The sequence below is a fragment of the Somniosus microcephalus genome, chromosome 12, assembly GCF_052327205.1.
Source record: "Somniosus microcephalus isolate GS21.2 chromosome 12, FLI_Smic_1.0, whole genome shotgun sequence".
NCBI classification, from domain to species: Eukaryota; Metazoa; Chordata; class Chondrichthyes; order Squaliformes; family Somniosidae; genus Somniosus; species Somniosus microcephalus.
The window spans coordinates 65127768-65146107 of record NC_140998.1 but is presented as its reverse complement, the minus strand read 5'-3'; the positions used below and the strand labels follow the sequence as shown (position 1 = coordinate 65146107).

At 46.3% G+C, this 18340-nt stretch overlaps 1 protein-coding gene across 6 annotated transcripts in view; it reads left to right on the top strand.

Moving 5' to 3' along the window:
* The window catches only part of wdr25 (WD repeat domain 25), a 157257-nt gene that overhangs the window by 72396 nt on the left and 66521 nt on the right, over positions 1 to 18340 (top strand). For all 6 annotated transcript variants that reach the window (XM_086002980.1, XM_086002976.1, XM_086002979.1 and 3 more), the window contains exon 3: positions 17040 to 17187. In XM_086002980.1, the coding sequence (XP_085859106.1) occupies positions 17040 to 17187 (148 nt within the window). The remainder of the gene's footprint in view (positions 1 to 17039; positions 17188 to 18340) is intronic.

Here is an 18340-nt window from a genome sequence, read left to right as displayed (position 1 = left end):
TGGAGGAAAAGGACTGTAAAAATAAAATAAAAAAGTGGAGGAAAAGGACTGTAAAAATAAAATAAAAAAGTGGAGGAAAAGGACTGTAAAGAAAAAAAAAAAAGAAAACAAAATGGCTATGCTAACCGGAGCGTTTGGACCATTTGATGAAACGGCGGAGCAATGGCGTGCTTATACAGAGCATTTCGGATTTTTCGTGACTGCAAATGGCATTAAAGATGACGTGAAAGTGGCGACATTCCACAGTGTGATTGGAGCAAAAACATTTGGCTTGTTACGGAGTTTGATGCACCCGGCTAAGCCCGGCGCTAAGACATATGATCAGATTGTGGAAGTTTTGGAAACACATTTCGCACCCAAGCCGCTGCTGATTGCCGAGAGGTTCAGGTTTCACAAACGAAACCAAGGGGAGGGTGAGTCCGTAGCCGAATATGTTGCAGTGCTAAAGAAGCTAACTGAGCATTGTGAGTTTGGTGAAACTCTAAATGACACTGTCCGTGATAGGTTTGTGTGTGGATTAAGATGTGAAGCAACACAGAAGCGCTTGCTCACGACTGACAAACTGACGCTTAAATCAGCAGTGGAGCTCGCTGTGTCTATGGAGTTAGCAGCTAAAGATGCACAGCTGTTGGGGGCTGCAACAAGAGTGCACAGGGTAGCAGCTACACCGGATAAGCATGCAAGGGGCGCCAGAGAGTGTTACAGATGTGGAAGGTCAGGTCATCAGCCATCTGACTACTGGTGTAAAGACCTGACCTGTCGGAAATGTGAAAAGAAAGGACACATTGAACGTGTGTGTAAAGGGCAAAGCAAACAATCCTACACAGAGACACACAAAAACAAACAAGGAAACACATCCAACTGGCGTTCTAAAAAGAAAAACCTACACATGGTGAAACAAGAACAGGAAGACAGTGACACAGACTCTGATGGGGAGCTGAATCTCCATGTGTTAACGGTGAATGGAGGCTCATCAGGCTATGGAGTCACTCCACTACTAGAGGGAATACCGGTCAAAATGGAGCTGGATACGGGGGCCGCTGTCTCCTTGATTTCAGAGAAGCTATTCAAAGAAAAACTGAACCACCTATCACTGACGCCGGCCAAGCTCATCTTAAAGACCTACACTGGGGAAACAGTCCCAATGCTGGGTAAGACGGAGGTCAAGGTGGAGCTTAATGGATAAACCGTGATGCTGCCAGTTTACGTGGTCAAGGGTGACTATCCATCCCTGATAGGCAGGCCATGGTTGGAGAAAATTCATCTGGATTGGAAAAAAGTGAATGCGGTGTCAGTCGAAGAGGCGGGGCTAGCGGCAGTGTTGACAAAGCATGCGGCTGTCTTTGACGGAGAATTGGGGAGTATGAAGGGGATTACGGTCAAACTCAAGGTGAAGCCTGACAGCCAGCCACGATTCCTGAAGGCCAGGAACGTTCCCTATGCTCTCAGACCAAAGGTGGAGGCTGACCTGGAGCGTCTGGTCAAGATAGGGGTCCTGGTGCCGGTTTCGCACAGTGAGTGGGCCACGCCCATGGTACCAGTGATGAAGAGTGACGGCGCGGTTCGCTTATGTGGAGATTTCAAAGTAACAGTGAATCCTGTGCTCTCAGCTGAACAGTACCCCCTCCCCATCATTGAAGATCTTTTCGCGGGTCTAGCAGGTGGTCAAAAGTTTAGCAAGATTGATCTATGCCAAGCCTACTTGCAGATGCATGTAGAAGAGGACTCACAGAAGTACCTCACCATCACCACCCACAAGGGCCTCTACAGGTACTGCCGCCTACCCTTTGGTATAACGTCAGCACCAGCATTGTTTCAGCGGGCTATGGACCAGATCTTAAGCGGCATTACAGGGGTACAATGTTATCTCGACGATATCCTTGTCACAGGAAAGGACGACAACGAGCATCTGCAGAACCTGACGAAGACACTGGGAAGACTTGAAGAATATGGCTTACGCGTTCGCAAGGACAAATGCGAATTTTTCAAGCCATCAGTGGCGTACCTAGGCCATGTCATCGACGCGGACGGCCTACACACAGCACCGTCGAAAGTGAAAGCCATTGCCGATGCTCCTGCACCTACAAATGTCGGCCAGCTGCGGTCATTCTTAGGTCTCCTGAACTATTACGGAAAGTTTATTCCACAGCTGGCATCACTGTTGAAGCCATTACATGAGTTGCTGTGTCAGGGCAAGGCCTGGGCGTGGACGAAGGAGTGCGAAGCTGCATTCAAGAAAGCCAAAGCAGCTTTGACTGACCCCAGAGTATTGACGCACTTTGACCCGTTGTTGCAGATTCAGCTGGCCTGTGACGCGTCGCCTTATGGCGTCGGCGCGGTCGTGTCCCACATCTTTCCCTCAGGCGACGAGAAGCTGATTGCACTCGTGTCAAGGTCCCTGAGCAAGGCGGAGGTGAAATACCTGCAGATCGAAATAGAGGCTTTGGGCATCATCTTTGGAATCAAAAAGTTCCATCACTACTTGTTCGGAAGAAAATTCACCTTGCTGACGGATCATCGTCCTCTGACATCGATCTTTGGTCCACACACAGGAATACCCTCCCTGGCAGCGTGCAGGATGCAGCGTTGGGCGCTGATGTTAAGCGCTCACAATTACAACATCAAATACCGGAGGTCAGCAGCACATGGCAATACGGACGGATTGTCAAGACTTCGGCTGGCTGTGCCCTCTGAAGGCTGTGAGCAGAAGATTTTCTACTTTGACATGGTGAGCAATGTCCCTGTCACGGCCCGGCAGGTCAAGAAAGAGACCAGAGTGGACCCTACGCTATCCAAGGTGCTGGATCGGGTGATGCGAGGAGACGGATCACGGGTGTCAGACGCACCAACTGAGCTCCTATCTTACCTGTCAAGAGGGAAGGAGTTGTCTGTCACGTCAGGATGCCTCCTTTGGGGCATGCGAGTGATCATACCACCAAAGCTGCGGAAACATGTCCTCAACGAGCTGCACTCAGGACATTGTGGTATTGTCCGGATGAAGGAGCTGGCACAAAGCTACTTCTGGTGGCCCGGTCTGGATCATGAAATTGAAGTTGAAGCGAAATCATGCCCATCATGCGAGACAACCAGGGATACGCCAAGAGCAACGCCATTGCATCCATGGGAATGGCCGGCGACACCGCGGCAACGGATCCATCTGGACTTCGCGGGACCAGTGGAAGGAGCAATGTTCCTGGTCACGGTGGACTCCCATTCCAAATGGCCGGAGGTTGCAGTAATGTCCACTACCACTACGGAGAAAACCATCGAGACTCTGAGAGAGATGTTCGGGCGATTTGGTCTGCCAGAGCAGATCATAACCGACAATGGAACACAGTTCACATCCCAGGAGATGGAGGAGTTCCTCAAGAGCAATGGAATCCAGCACACGTTCTCCGCGCCTTATCATCCATCCACGAATGGATTGGCGGAGAGATTTGTCAGAACGCTGAAACGCGCGTTGAAAGCGGCAAGAATTGATGCTCCTCTAAAGCAGCGCCTGAATGCTTTCTCGCTGAAATACCGAAACACGCCTCATGCTACGACTGGAGCATCTCCAGCTTACCTACTCATGGGAAGGCAGCTACGGACACGCCTTGACCTGCTGAGGCCAACGTCCACAGAAGCAGTGGTGCACGCCAATCAGCAGGATCAAGTCAGCAGACGAGCTCAGAGGTCCAAAGAACGACACGTTGTGGTGGGGGGCAAAGTCCTCGCGCGTAACTACACCACCCCGGAGCGGTGGGTCCCGGCTACGGTCATTCAAAAGACGGGCCCCGTTTCATACCGAGTCCGCACCGGAGACGACCGAACATGGAGACGGCATGTAGACCAGTTACTGCCAAGACAGTCGCCACAGGTAACCCAAGAAACAGAGGATCAAGGACCTGCTGGGGGCTCCAGCAGGGACTGGTCGTCCGACCCTGAGACGGTGGCACCATCCACTCTTGTGCCATTGAGGGAGGAAGCCACGCCTGCAGGGTCACGGGAGAGCCAGCCAGAGCCTGCTCCTGAGACTAGGCGTTACCCCCAAAGAGAAAGGCAGCCTCCAGAGCGCCTTAGTTACAGTTAGTGCTAACCGGTGTGCATGGGGCAGAATAATCCCCAGGGTTAGCGAAATGTAGAGGCAGTCTACCCTCTCTTCCAAAGTTATAGTCATTTTCAGTTATTCTGTTTTGTGGACATTCTATTTTAAGGGGGAGGAAATATGTTGTGTATTTTGAATGTGTATTAGAATTGTCCCACATGGGATACCGTAGTGGTGATTTGCAATGCACTATGGGAAATGTAGTGCATTGAGTGAAGAAGCACATTGTAAATAAAATGGCTGTTAACTAAACTCTCCACCCCGGAGTCCTCCTTAATTGTTATATAGGTAAGGGTATAAAACCCCTTGAGACACAACATGCACAAATATGTTGAATTGCAGCAAATGTTTGTCAGGAAGGGTCAGTTTTATTAATTTTGAATAAAAATAATCATCAGTCATCTCTTTGCAGCTCACAAGGAAGTAAAAGGATAAACTACTACAATATAAATGTTTGTACAATTCATCACAATGACATTTTTCACCAAACAGCCAGCATTCAGTCATGATATTGTCATACACTCCAAATTGCTCACTTGTCACACTTGTTGTAGCACTGTTTTTAAAAAAAAATTCTGATTTATACGTATTATATACTACAACAGTGGCTAGGAACGTATCAGGTTTCAGATAAAATTGTTAAACCATACAAACTTCACAGTTTGGCATCATCTCAATCCTTTGAATCTGTTAAAGTCACTCTCTGGTATTATGTTGTACATATACTAGTACATATTCCAGTTAATTCAGTTCTCCTGCTTCTCTGTTTGGAACGCAATAGGAAACAATAACAGATAACTACAAGTGCAATTACTGTAGAAACCTCTAATTTGTGCTACATATAGAAATAAATGCTTGAAACAGGATGACAACTGCAGGTATTTCCAATTAGAAAAAAACTTTTTGAACTGATTTATGTTCAGAACTAATTCAAATCTCTTTGAGTACTAGTCAAAGACTGCTGTCATGTTCATTGATCATAAAGTAATACCAATGAATTCTGCTAGCATCAAGTATTCTTATCATAAAGTGAATTCCACTTGTGTTCATTAAATACCGTTGTGGAGTAATTTCAAATCACTCAACACAAGTCCGAGATCGAGAGTACAAACAGCCTTTATTCGCACTGGTGGGGAGGCAGCCTGCTTCCTCCTCGGTCAAGCTTCTCCAAATTGTTACAGCAGTTAGTAGATAGTTATACATACAGTTTGATGCACTATACATTGTTCCCAGCTACCTTCTAGAATGTTCTGCATTATAACATCAATTTAGCTCTTATCAGCATTTGTTTACTGGCCCTTTGTCCTAGTCCCAAGAATTGTTGACTTCGTGTCTGCTTCCTGATCTACTTACTGTCCTTGGGATATTGTTAGCCCATCTGATTTCTAGGGTGGTTACACATCTTGAGCATACCCTTTATCTTGCAATATTAGCTCTTTCACTCAACTAATTTCTTGCAGTATTTGCAGTTCTTTGCCCTTGATTATATCTTGTAGCCAGCCCAGTCATGTGATTATGTGAGGTAATGCTATACACTGCCTTTCCTGAAAGTATAGAACCAAATCCCCATCATGTGCCACCACGTTACACTAACTTTTATACATCTTCTTTCCCCCTTTCAATACCAATGGCACAGAACATAACGGTCCATAGGATCCAAGATGGTATTCAGTCATGAAAGTTTTCACTTCATCATATGTTAAACTTTTGCACAGATTTTCACTGTATTTAGGTTGTTAATATTCCATTAATGTGTTAGGGTGTTTACACATCATATGATCATTAGAGAGAATCTCAGTATTTCCATTCGAAACTTCAGTGGTCTTGGTGGAATTGTGAGAAAAGCCACTATGAAAATATAATTTCAACTGTAATGGAATTCTAGTGCCAACTCACATTCCATACTTTACATTTTGGACAAACAAAACAATTAACATTTCAATACAATAGCAAAATACTGCGGATGCTGGAAATCTGAAGTTATTTTGGAATGTTCATCAGTTTCCATAATACTATAAGAAGCATATTTCATATATTCTTCATTTGCAGGTATGAATTGCCACTCATTATCTCATGCACTTTTTGTTCTTAGTCTTACTATGAAGCAGATATTGTAGAATTGTTTACTTTGATCATAAAAGTTACACATGCTATTTTTTTGTTTCAGGAAAAAAGGATAGTTATTTAATTTTGTTAGAGGAATACAATACAAGCCATGATTCGTACTATCTAGCACAAATCCGAGGATTCTGCAGTAATTGCACCAGCTGACTGAAGCTGCTAATTGACATGATCATTAATTAAAAGGCAAATTTGCATTTCAGAGAGCATCAATATATTTATACAATAATTACATTTGAAAGTGAAACTAATCATCATAGTTTTGGTTGTTGCTTTGCAATTTATTCAAGAGCAAAATGCATTATAAGACCTTTTGTGAATCTTTATTCTCTGCATCATTTAAAATTAGGTGCTTACTGAGGTCCAAATGATGTTCATCAAGATGTTCAGTCATGTCAGCTTATTGAGTAATAGCTTTGGAGTTTAAGGTGAATGGTATTTGATGGTGAATGTGTAGACTGCTGCAGAACCGGCTAGCTGGCGGAGAGGTAAAGATCTGTTTGAAGAGCTGTGCCCCTTTCTGTGGTTAAAGGCTCCAACCTGCATCCCTCAACAAATTGGCATTTTCTTCATTCTCTGTCTTAGTGCAGTGATTTCATTCCATGACTCGAGACATAAACTGCAGCTGACTTTATCATTGGATTTTGAACCTTTGTATTTGATGACAATGGTTTATCCTCTGTTGTGGTGGAAAGTGCAGCTGAAAAATTAGTCGAAAATATACAAGACTGTTTCCTGACTCAACACGTTAATGAAGTAACTAGGGATAATCATATATTGGATCGAGTGTTTATCAGTGAGCCTGACCTCGTATCAGGTCTCCATATGGGGAAACATCTGGCCAACAGTGACCACCACATTATATGGTTTCAATTGGCTAGTAGAACTGAAGGTACTGAGAATCTACAACTCGTACCAGATTTAAGAAGAGCAAACTTCACTAAAATGGCAGATGATTTGGAACAGGTAAATTGGCTAACCCTGCTGGGTGGTGATGAGACCGATGTAGAATACAAATGGAAAGTTTTAAGAACAACATAAAAAATGTGGAAAACAAATATGTACCCAAAGTCAAAAGAAGGAAGTGTAGTAAGAAAAGCCCAAGGTGGCTGACTGGTTATGTTCAAAGACAAATACGATATAAACAGCAATGTTTCTATAAATTAAAGACATTTAATACTCATAGAAACATAGAAGATAGGAGCAGGAGTAGGCCATTCAGCCCCTCGAGCCTGCTCCACCACTCAATGCGATCATGGCTGATCATCCAAATTCAGTACCCTATCCCTGCCTTCTCCCCATACCCCTTGATCCCTTTAGCCTTAAGAAATATATCCAACTCCTTCTTGAATATATTTAATGTATTGGCCTCTACTGCCTTCTGTGGCAGAGAATTCCACAGGTTCACCACTCTCTGGGTGAAGAAATTCCTCCTCATTTCTGTCCTAAATGGCCTACCCCTTATCCTTAGACTGTGACCCCTGGTTCTGGACTCCCCGACCATCGGGAACATCCTTCCTGCATCTAGTCTGTCCAGTCCTGTCAGAATTTTATAAGTTTCAATGAGATCCCCTCTCATTCTTCTAAACTCCAGCGAGTATAAGCCCAATCGACCCAATCTCTCCTCATACGTCATTCCTGCCATCCCAGGTATCAGCCTGGTGAATCTTCGCTGAGCTCCTTCCATGGCAAGAACATCCTTCCTCAGATAAGGCGACCAAAACTGCACACAATACTCAAGATGTGGTCTCACCAAGGCCCTGTATAACTGCAGCAAGACATCCTTGTTCCTGCACTCAAACCCTCTCGCTACGAAGGCCAACATGCCATTTGCCTTCTTAACCGCCTGCTGCACCTGCATGCTTACCTTCAGCGACTGGTGCACAAGGACACCCAGGTCTCGTTGCACTTCCCCTTCTCCCAATCTATTGCCATTCAGATAATAATCTGCCTTCCTGTTTTTGCCACCAAAGTGGATAACCTCACATTTATCCACGTTAGATTGCATCTGCTATGCTTTTGTCCAATCACCCAACCTGTCCAAATCATCCTGGAGTTTCTCGGCATCCTCCTCACAGCACACACGCCCACCCAGCTTTGTGTTGTCTGCAAATTTGGAGATATTACATCTAGTTCCCTTGTCTAGATCATTAATATATTAACTAAACAAAGTTAAGTACAAGGAACAACTAAAGAAAACGAAGGCTGCTATTAGATCAGCAAAAGGGCTAATGGAAAAAAGGATCGTAGACAACTGTGGAGGTAATGGGAAAAGCTTTTTCAGTTATGTGAAGAGTCAGAGACTGTCAAAGACTGTATTGGGCTATTGAAGGACGTTCAACGACAGGTGTTCCCCTGTGGCTTCAGCAGATGTGGAGGCCCCTTGCTCACTTTCCTGCTGCTCCTGTCTCGACACCTTTGGCGGGCGTCCTCTGGGATGGCGAGCCTGTGAGGGCTCGCCAGCAGTCTGCTGCTCCTGCGGCTGTGCAGGGGTTGAGACCTCTATCTCCGTTGGGTGTGTACTCCGGCGGGGCTCTGACCGAGGGCTCTGCAGTGGCATGGAAGTGTGAGCGCTTGGAGAGGAGCCCCCACTTCCTTGAGGTCTGCCACCAACCTCCCTCTCATGGGTCAGGTCCCCCTCACTGCCTGCAAGTGGCTTGAGAGCAGCTTGCTGCACATCAGGGGGGGCCATGGGGACACGTATCTGCAATGGCAGTCCTACTCAGAAGGACTTCCATGAAGGTCCGGTTTCTCTGTTCAATAGATGCCCATCGCTCCTCAAGAGATGTCATTCTATTCTGAACACTCACCATGTTTTCCATACCCTGGCAACTAACCTCCTCCATGGCCGTAGCCCTCCTCTCCTCTACCGTAGCCAGCCTTATCACGGAGGCAGCAATCATTTCCACGTAGGTAGCCATCCTTTCCGTGTTGATGCGTTCATGCGCCAATGACTCCACAAAGGCTCTGCTCATGTTCGCTATGGACTCCTCCATTCGCTCCACACTCGCAGCAACCCTAGAGACAAAACCTGCCAGAGACTCCTGCATCTGTGCCTGGAGTTCCATCACCTCTGATCTTACGGATGGACCCAAAGGCAGAGGGTCGACATGCAGCTGAGCCAAGCTGGTAGAGTCCTGCGCCCTCCGACGAGGACTCTCCACTGCTGTCCCTGTTTCCACAATCTGCTGATGCTCACTTGTGAGCTGTGATACACCAGGCGACAACTCTATGTCCCGAAAGTCCCACCAAGGTGTGAGTGTCTGCGCTGCTGCTGGGTGCGCTTATTTCTGCTGACGCTGCGCCCTCAGAGGTTGCAGATTCCTCTGAGGAGTCTGGCTGCTCAGGCTCTTCCTCCTGCACAGTGGGGACGGGGGCTCTCGATGGTCCTGTGGGGGAGTCAAGGAAAAAGTTAGAGATGTGATGCCAAGGTTACATGCACATTGCATTTTGCAGATGATCATAAGTCCATATGATGTAGCTTCAGAATCATTATCAGCGACTCATGCAATGCCAGTGAGAGAAATGGAAAACTATTCTGTCACCCGCTTGCGGGGATGCTCCTGCCTGTCCTTCCCCAACGTCCACATCTCGGTCAGCCCCGGCAATCTCCAGGACGCCTTCCTCCCAGGGGGTGAGCTGGGCTAATGAGGGCGGCCCTCCTCCTGTCCTGGCTCTCGCTCTCCTGTTGTGAGCTCTCTTTTCCTGCAATGAGGGAGACAAGTGGAGGTTGAGTGAGAATGAAGGAATGAGTGCAGAGATTGCATAGCATAGATACTTAGAAGGAGACAAAGATGGAGTGAGGTTGCAATACCAAGGGCCCTCCCTGTGTGTTGTCAGTTGTGGTCAAAGCATCAGAGTGAGAGGGAGTGTGAGGGCTGCATGGTGGCATAGTTCTGTGAATGTGAGCATAGAGAGAGAGAGGGAATGGGTAAGGGTGCATGGATGTGAGTGTCTAGTGGGATGTGCAGGAAGAGATTGCTAAAGCTGAGTGCTGGTGAGGAAAGGCAATGGGGATCAGATTGAGGGTGATGGAAACATCATACAGTACTTACTTTTCCAGTGCGAAGAAGGTCATGGAATCTTTTCCTGCACTGCAACCACGTTCTTCATGTGAGCCCCAAGCAGTTGACTTGACCTGCCACCTCTAGCCACACAGTCTTGGTCTGGCTGGGAGGCCTCTTCCTCCCTGAAGAAGGGAAGAGGACCTCCCTGTGGGCCCTAGCACCATCCAGTAATGCCTGTAGTGAAGCCTCATCAAATTTGGGCGCAGATCTGGCCCTCCCGCTGGCCGTTCCACCTGCAGGCTCCTGTGCCATCTTAATGTTGAAGGTTGGAAGCCTGCAGAGGAAGCAAGGCTTGCTGTGGACCTTAAAAGCAGCAGCAATGATGACGTCGTATTCTGCGACTTTCTGACTGGAAATACTCAATTGCCAAGGCTTCCCACATGCTGGAAATCAATTGGCCAATTGTGTTAACTTTGCATCAATCTCACAGACCCATTTACAATTGTGTCAGAATCACTAAATTCGGGGAACCCGCCAATTCCCTGCACCTGAGATAAAATCGACCCCCATGTCTTACAAATCTAATAGTTTTTTTGAAGAAGTTACAAAGTTGGTGGATGAGGCAAATCCAGTAGGCATTGTACACTTAGATTTCCAAAAAGCTTTTGATAAGGTACTGCACAAGAGGCTTCTCTATAAGATCGAAGTCTCTGGTATTAGTGGTAATATATTGAGCTGGATTGAGAACTGGCTGGCAGGACGTAGGCAAAAAGTAATATGAAGGAATAAGCCATATAACCTATTCAGAAAAATACACCATTCTATGAAAGAATGCTGGCCTTATTAAAACATGACAAACTGGGTCTGGAAATCTAGAAACCTAACTATGAAAAAGCTGTGAAAGCATTCTGGCTATAGAGATAAGATAGTTGTTGACACTGAATCAATAACCTTATTAAAACAGAAGGATAAAGGCTCCTGACAGTCTGAACCTTTTGGAATCAAACAATGGTTCACCCTGTACAAGGTGTTCTAATTTACACTTCGTAAAGAAGCACATAAAAGTAAGAAACATCTGCCTTCGTAAAAATGACATCAAGTAAAACGCACCTGCCGTTACACCGTTTTTTATGGTAAACTTAGAACACCTAGAGAAGAGACATAATTCTGTAATGCTACCAGCTGAGGTGACTGTAAGAATTGCAGGGGTCAGCAGAAAAATGACTAGAGATAATTAGCTTACATCAGCAGAAAACCTTAAAGGAAATACCACTGGAAAAGGGTATAAATATTGAACTCTCAAATGGGATAGTAGACTCGCTTTAAAGGGGCAAAGCGATTCTCGGCTTCCGAGGCGGCTCTGTAAGTCTCCAACTCTTTGTACCTCGAGGATTAAAGGTATTTGATTTTGGTGGATATCCTGTAGAAAACTAAGAACTGTAGCGAAGTTAAGATTTGAGAGTAAGGATCTCTGATAATAGAATTATAAGCTTTCTCTTTTTGGAACTGTTAATGTTGCGATTGACTCACCAACTGTAAATTACATGTTGGTTCTTTAATAAATCTATGGGGCAGAAATTCCATTCCCTACGGGTGTGTACGCGCTGTGTACGCACCCGTAGGGCCAACGGAAATGCCGGTTTTAGGCATACACTGCGCATGCGCTGGAAACTGGCATTTCCGATCTGTCAAGAAAGCGCTTGACAGATCCTCCGGCTGCCCTGGAGAAGGGCCTCTGTGGGTGGAGAGTTCCGTTTTTTGGAGACCCTCCGCCCGCAGAAAACACTTACAATTCTTGCGCTGGTAAGAGCAGGCATAAGGCCTGCTTTTACCAGGATAAGAGTTAAAAAAAAGTTTTAAAATTTTTTCCACTGATTTATCATTTAAAAATACTTTAAAGAAAGGTAAGTTTATTTTTAGCCGTTAAAAACTTTAATTATTTTTTTCAAAAAATAAAATTTTTGTTTAAAATACTTAATTTATGTAATTTAAAGTTATTTTAAAAATGTGATTTTTTAAAAATGTATTTAAAGTTTTACTATGTTTTGGGGGTGATTTCTATTCATATATTTGACAGGTCTTCCTGTCAAATGTATGAAGGGAAATTCCCTTCTCTGATTGGCTCCCCATGGCCCACGTGATCCCAGGGATGCTGCAATCCGCCTGCGCCTCTGGGATACGTGGGCCCCACGCACCAGCAGTTTGGAGAGGCCTAGCAACGGAACTCTGCGCCTCCCGGGAGCCCTCCGGTCTAGGCGCAGATTTTTCCAGATCGCAGCCCTCCGCCCGCGGGAGGCCTGTGAACAGAATTTCTGGGCCATTATATTTTTAGAATTGTCTCACATAAGACTTCTGAAACAGACTCGCGAACTCAATCTCTGTACACTCTTTGGTGAGGAGTTGCAGAATTCTGGGGGAGTTTTCCGGACCCTCATAATATCCGGAATGTTACAGTCTAGCTAAACTTATTAAAAGTGCTATCTGGAGGACGGTAACATTTTCAGGTTGTTCCTTTCCTTTAGGGAGAGATAGCCCGGACCTTTAGACCCAATTAAGCGTCTTTAGGATTCGGCTACCTCAAACTTTAGTTGAAAGTGAACGTCTGAGAAATACGCCTGATCCGGGGTAGCCCCAAAGGGGTTAGGACTAGTAATTATCCTTTCAGTAGTTATAGATGGATTTGGATCTGTTTGAAGACCAGTGGTATCCTGCAGGGATCGGTGTTGTGACCGTTGCACTTTACTATTTTTATTAATGATCTGGATGTAGGTGTTGGGGGCACGATCTGCAGATGGCGCCAAGATCTGTGCACGTATTAAGACTGTAGATGACGCTCGTCTGCTTCAGGCAGATCTTAATATGTTGGGAGATTGGACTCATGACTGGAAAATGATGTATAACTTAGATAAGTGCAGTGTTATGCATGTGGGCAGGGCAAATGCTCAACATTCATACACCCTTCAAGGAAAAGCATGAAAGAAGGTGGAGATAGAAAGAGATTTGGGCATTCTAGTGCATACATCCTTAAAGGTACATGAGCAATGCCGTGAAGCGATAGCTAGAGCAAATAGGGTGTTGGGGTATATCCATAGGACAATTGAGTATAAGACGAAGCATACTATTTTGTCCTTGTACAATATCTTAGTCAGGCCACGCTTGGAATACTGTGTCCAGTTTTGGTTTCCTCACGTGGTGGGTGATATTGAGGCTTTGGAGAGGGTGCAGAGGAGGGCCACTAGACTAATTCCCAGTCTAAAGCATTTTAGTTATCAAGATAGGCTAAAAGAGTTGGAACTCTACACTGGAGAAGCGTAGACCTAGAGGAGCGCTGATTGAGGTTTATAAGATGATGACGGGAATAGATTGTGTTCCCGTTGACAGTTTGTTTCAATTAAGTAGGTTAGGGAGGACCAGGGGCCACAACTTGAAGTTGTATAAGGCTAGATCTAGGTTAGAGGTCAGGAGGTGGTTCTTGTCCCAGAGAATAGTGGGCCTCTGGAACAGGCTGCCATCTCGTGCGGTGGAAGCTGATTCGCTGAATTCCTTCAAGCGAGAGCTGGACCTGTTTCTGGCTGGGGCGGAGATCACCTCTTACAGAAGGTAGGTACTGCAGGAAACTCAGGGCCAGAGTGACCTCCTGGACTAGTTTCGATTGCCTAGATGGGTTGGAGAGGAGTTTCCCAGATTTTTTCCCCAAATTGGCCTGGGTTTTTATCTGGTTTTCTGCCTCTCCCAGGAGATCACATGGTTTTGGGTGGGATGGAGTGTATATATTGGGATACACAAGGTATCGCAATTGTGTGCGACAGGCTCGATGGACCAGAGGGTCTTTACTTGTCCATCATTGTTCATATGAATGACGCTCCTTTATGGTTGCCAGTTGTCTGCCTTTTGGGTAGACAATTCATTTTTTCAGAGCTCCCTCTTTACAGTGAGGACAAGCACATCAACATCCTGAAATGAAGTGTACTAAAAAGAGAATTTAACTTATTCAGTCTCCTTGAAGCAATGGCATTGGTCATAGACTTATATTTATGGCTGTTTTTCAGTTGTATAACAACAACAACTTGTATTTATATAGCACCTTTAACGTAGTAAAACGTCTCACGGCGCTTCACAGGAGTATTATAAGTCAGAACATTTGACACCGAGCCACATAAGGAGAAATTAGGGCAGATGACCAAAAGCTTGGTCAAAGAGGTAGGTTTTAAGGAGCGTCTTAAAGGAAGAAAGAGAGATAGCAAGGTGGAGAGGTTTAGGCAGGGAAGTCCAGAGCTTAGGGCCTAGGCAGCTGAAGGTACAGCCACCAATGGTTGAACGATTATAATCAGGGATGCTCAAGAGGGCAGAATTGGAGGAACACAGATATCTCGGTGGGGTTGTGGGTCTGGAGGAGATTACAGAGATAGGGAGGGGCAAGGCCATGGAGGGATTTGAAAACAAGGATGAGAATTTTGAAATCGAGGCGTTACTTAACCAGGAGCCAGTGTAGGTCAGCGAGCACAGGGTGAATGGGACATGAGTTAGGACATGGGTAGCCGAGTTTTGGATGACCTCAAGTTTACTTAGGGTAGAACATTGGAGGCCAGCCAGGAGTGCGTTGGAATAGTCAAGTCTAGAGGTAACAAAGGCATGGATGAGAGTTTCAGCAGTAGATGAGCTGAGGCAAGGGCAGAGATGGAGGTGGAAATAGGCGGTCTTAGTTATGCTGCGGAGATGTGGTCAAATATGACACCAAGGTTGCGAACAGTGTGGTTCTGCCTCAGACAGATGTTGGGGAGAGGGATGGAGTCACTGGTTAGGGAACGGAGTTTGTGGCGGGGACCAGAAACAATGGCTTTGGTCTTCCTAATATTTAATTGTCGAACAATTCTGCTCACCCAGAACTGGATGCCGGACAAGCAGCCTGATAATTTAGAGACCGTGGAGGGGTCAAGAGAAGTGGTGGTGAGGTGGAGCTGGGTGTCGCCAGCGTACATGTGGAAACTGATGCTGTGTTTTTGGATGATGTCACCAAAGGGTAGCATGTAGATGAGAAATAGGAGGGGGGTCAAGAATAGATCCTTGGGGGACACCAGAGGTAACGATGCGGGAGCGGGAAGAGAAGCCATTGCAGGTGATTCTTTGGCTATAATTAGATAGATAAGAATGGAACCAGGCGAGTGCAGTCCCACCCAGCTGGCCAAAGGTGGAGAGGCGTTGGAGAAGGATGGAGTGGTCAACCATGTCAAAGGCTGCAGGCAAGTCAAGAAGGACGCGGAGGGGATAGTTTACTTTTGTCACAGTCACAAAGGATGTCATTTGTGACTTTGATGAGAGCTATTTCGGTACTGTGGCAGGGCGGAAACCTGATTGGAGGGATTCAAACGGAGTTGCGGGAAAGATGGGCACGGATTTGGGAGGCAACAACATTTTTTAAGGCCATTGGAGGTGGGGTGGTAGTTTGAAAGGACGGAGGGGTCAAGGGGTGGTTTTTTTGAGGAGAGGGGTGATGATGGCAGATTTGAGGGAGAGGGGGTACAGTATCCGAGGAGAGAGAACCGTTAACAATGTCAGCTAACATGGGAACCAGAAAAGGAAGTTGGGTGGTCAGCAGTTTGGTGGGAATAGGGTCGAGGGAGCAGGAAGTGGATCTCATGGACAAGATGAGCGCGGAGAGGTCATGAGGGGAGAACGGAGAGAAACTGAAGAAAAGTGAGAGTTCAGGGCTAGGGCAGGGGGGAACCTTAGAGGAACTTTGGCCCGGTGGGCTAGGGGAAGGAAGGAAAGTGGCAGAGGCAGCTGAACGGATTGTCTCAATCTTAGAGACAAAGAAGCCCATGAGCTCCTCACACTTGTCGGAGGTGAGGGTGGAGGGAAACGGGGGAGAGGGGTTTGAGAAGACGGTTAACAGTGGAGATTAGAAGCCAGGGTTTATCTTTGCATTCCAGAATGATTCTGGAATAGTGAGCAATTTTGGCAGACGAGAGCAGGACCCGATAATGCTTTATGTGGTCCAGCTAGATCTGGCAGTGAATGGCTAAACTAATTGTCCACCATATCTGTTCGAGTCTGCGTCCCTTTGACTTAAGGGAGTGAAGATTGGGGGCCGTACCGGGGGGGGGGGAGGGGGGCGGTGGGGAACGGCCAGGGTGAGAGAGAGCAATTGTTTTAATAGGGCATCAAATGTGGTGGTGAGGGTGTGGTTGAGCAGAAATGTCATGGTGAATGGAGGGCCAAAGGCTACACAGTTGGGATTTTGTAAGTGCGGTTGTAAGAGAATTGGGAGAGTTTTTTTCCAGGGGTGGACACAGAAGGAAGTAGGGTTGGGGGTGTGCGGAGGCGGGAAAGGGTGGGTGTCTTGTTTTTTGAGTTGTCAAATTTTTAGGGCTGCGTCAGCTTTTTTTTAAAGCTGTTTGTCAGCTTTTCCATGTTCTCTATGTTGCCCTGTATGCCCCTTAACCTGTTCACGGTTACAGAATAACATTGAGGTCGAGATCTGCGAAACAATATACAATGTATCATTGAGAACCTAATTTATTGCTTTCTATTGGTAAAGGCTTCCCAAATTCTGTGCTCTTAACTGCACTAAAAAATTTCAGCTCTTTCCATGTTCCTTCAAATATCTTCACAGTTGCCTATGCCCTTAGTGTGAAGTGCTTAGTAAAATATTCACCTGTTTCTTCAGATAATCTGGAGCTATATTTAGTTATTTAATCAAGTTTATTTATCCTATCCAAAGCTTGTCTACGTGGGTCTGTTTTAAGTGGGTTTGAAGCTGGCTGTAAGTAGATGCAAATTAAAAAAAAATTATATTTCTAATCTCTTGCTTGCCCTTCATATAGATATGGGATGCTATTGAAACAAGCAGGTGCTTAAGACTTACTTGTGCCATTCAGGGGGCAGTTCGTGATGCTCATTGGTCTTTATGTGGAAGGCAGATCCTCAGTGGTGGATTTGATTCTCTGCTTCATCTGACAGATATTGAAACAGGTACAGTGCTGTTACGTTTTTTTCTAATTTTTGGATGTTTTCATGTTAATCTTGGAAGTAGTTCCAATTAAGACTGTGAAGGAGGAAGTGAAAGGGTCACACATACATATTTCCCTGTCAGACTTTGTTTTTCTTCCAAGCCTGGAACTGTTCTATTTCTATCCCTGACTTTTGAGATCGATGCCTTGAGCTGTGAAATTCTAAAAATGTAATTATAGTTTGAAAACCACATCTACCTGGCAGGTTTGATCACTGCTGGGTATTTTTTCACCATTGGTGTGAAAGGATTACGAGGGCAATTTCTTGTCTGGATCTCTATCCTTTCAATTTCTGTTTAATCCATTGTAAAACCTACAGGCTATCTGTCTCCCATCATGTATCCTGGAGATGCAATCTTCTTGTTCATATGTTCTCCATGCAACTACTACAGTCTGCATTTTAATTATAGTAGAGCCTTCAGAAACCTGTGTGTTAGGGAACTAAGGTAAATATTTGAATTATATGTTAGGGAATTAATTAACAATTTATTTCAGTTTTATATTGTGTTTAGCAACCCCCCCCCCCCTCCTCACCCTCGCGCAGGGGGGGACTCGGTGCTGGTCTCCAGGCCCGCTGCAGGCAGGCCTGAAGCTCCAAAAAATTCTCTATCTCTCTTCCCTCTCTCTCTCTCCTTCTCCTCTTCCCTCTCTCTCCTTCTCCTCTTCCCTCTCTCTCCTTCTCCTCTTCCCTCTCTGTCTCTCTCTACTTCCCCCTCTCAGGTTTGACGGTGTCAGGGCCCGAAGTGAGCCGCTCTAACGGCTGCCAGCCCGCGGGGTTTCCCTGCCTACTCCCCGCTCTAACGGCTGCCAGCCCGCGGGGTTTCCCTGCCTACTCCCCGCGGGCCGCCTCGCCCGCGCATGCGCCGCCTGCCCGCGAGAGCCCGCTCTGGCTTTTTTTTTAAACGGCAACCACGCATGCGCACGGCCGTTGCGCAGCCGCCTTGACGCCGGCACGCATGCGCACGGCCCCCGTGACGCCAGCACACAGCCTCGTGAGATCGCGGGGGGTGCGAGCCTCGGGAAATCGCGGGGGGGAGAGCCTCGGGAAATCGCGGGGGGCGGGGGGGAGAGAGCCTCGGGAAATCGCGGGGGGGGAGAGCCTCGGGAAATCGCGG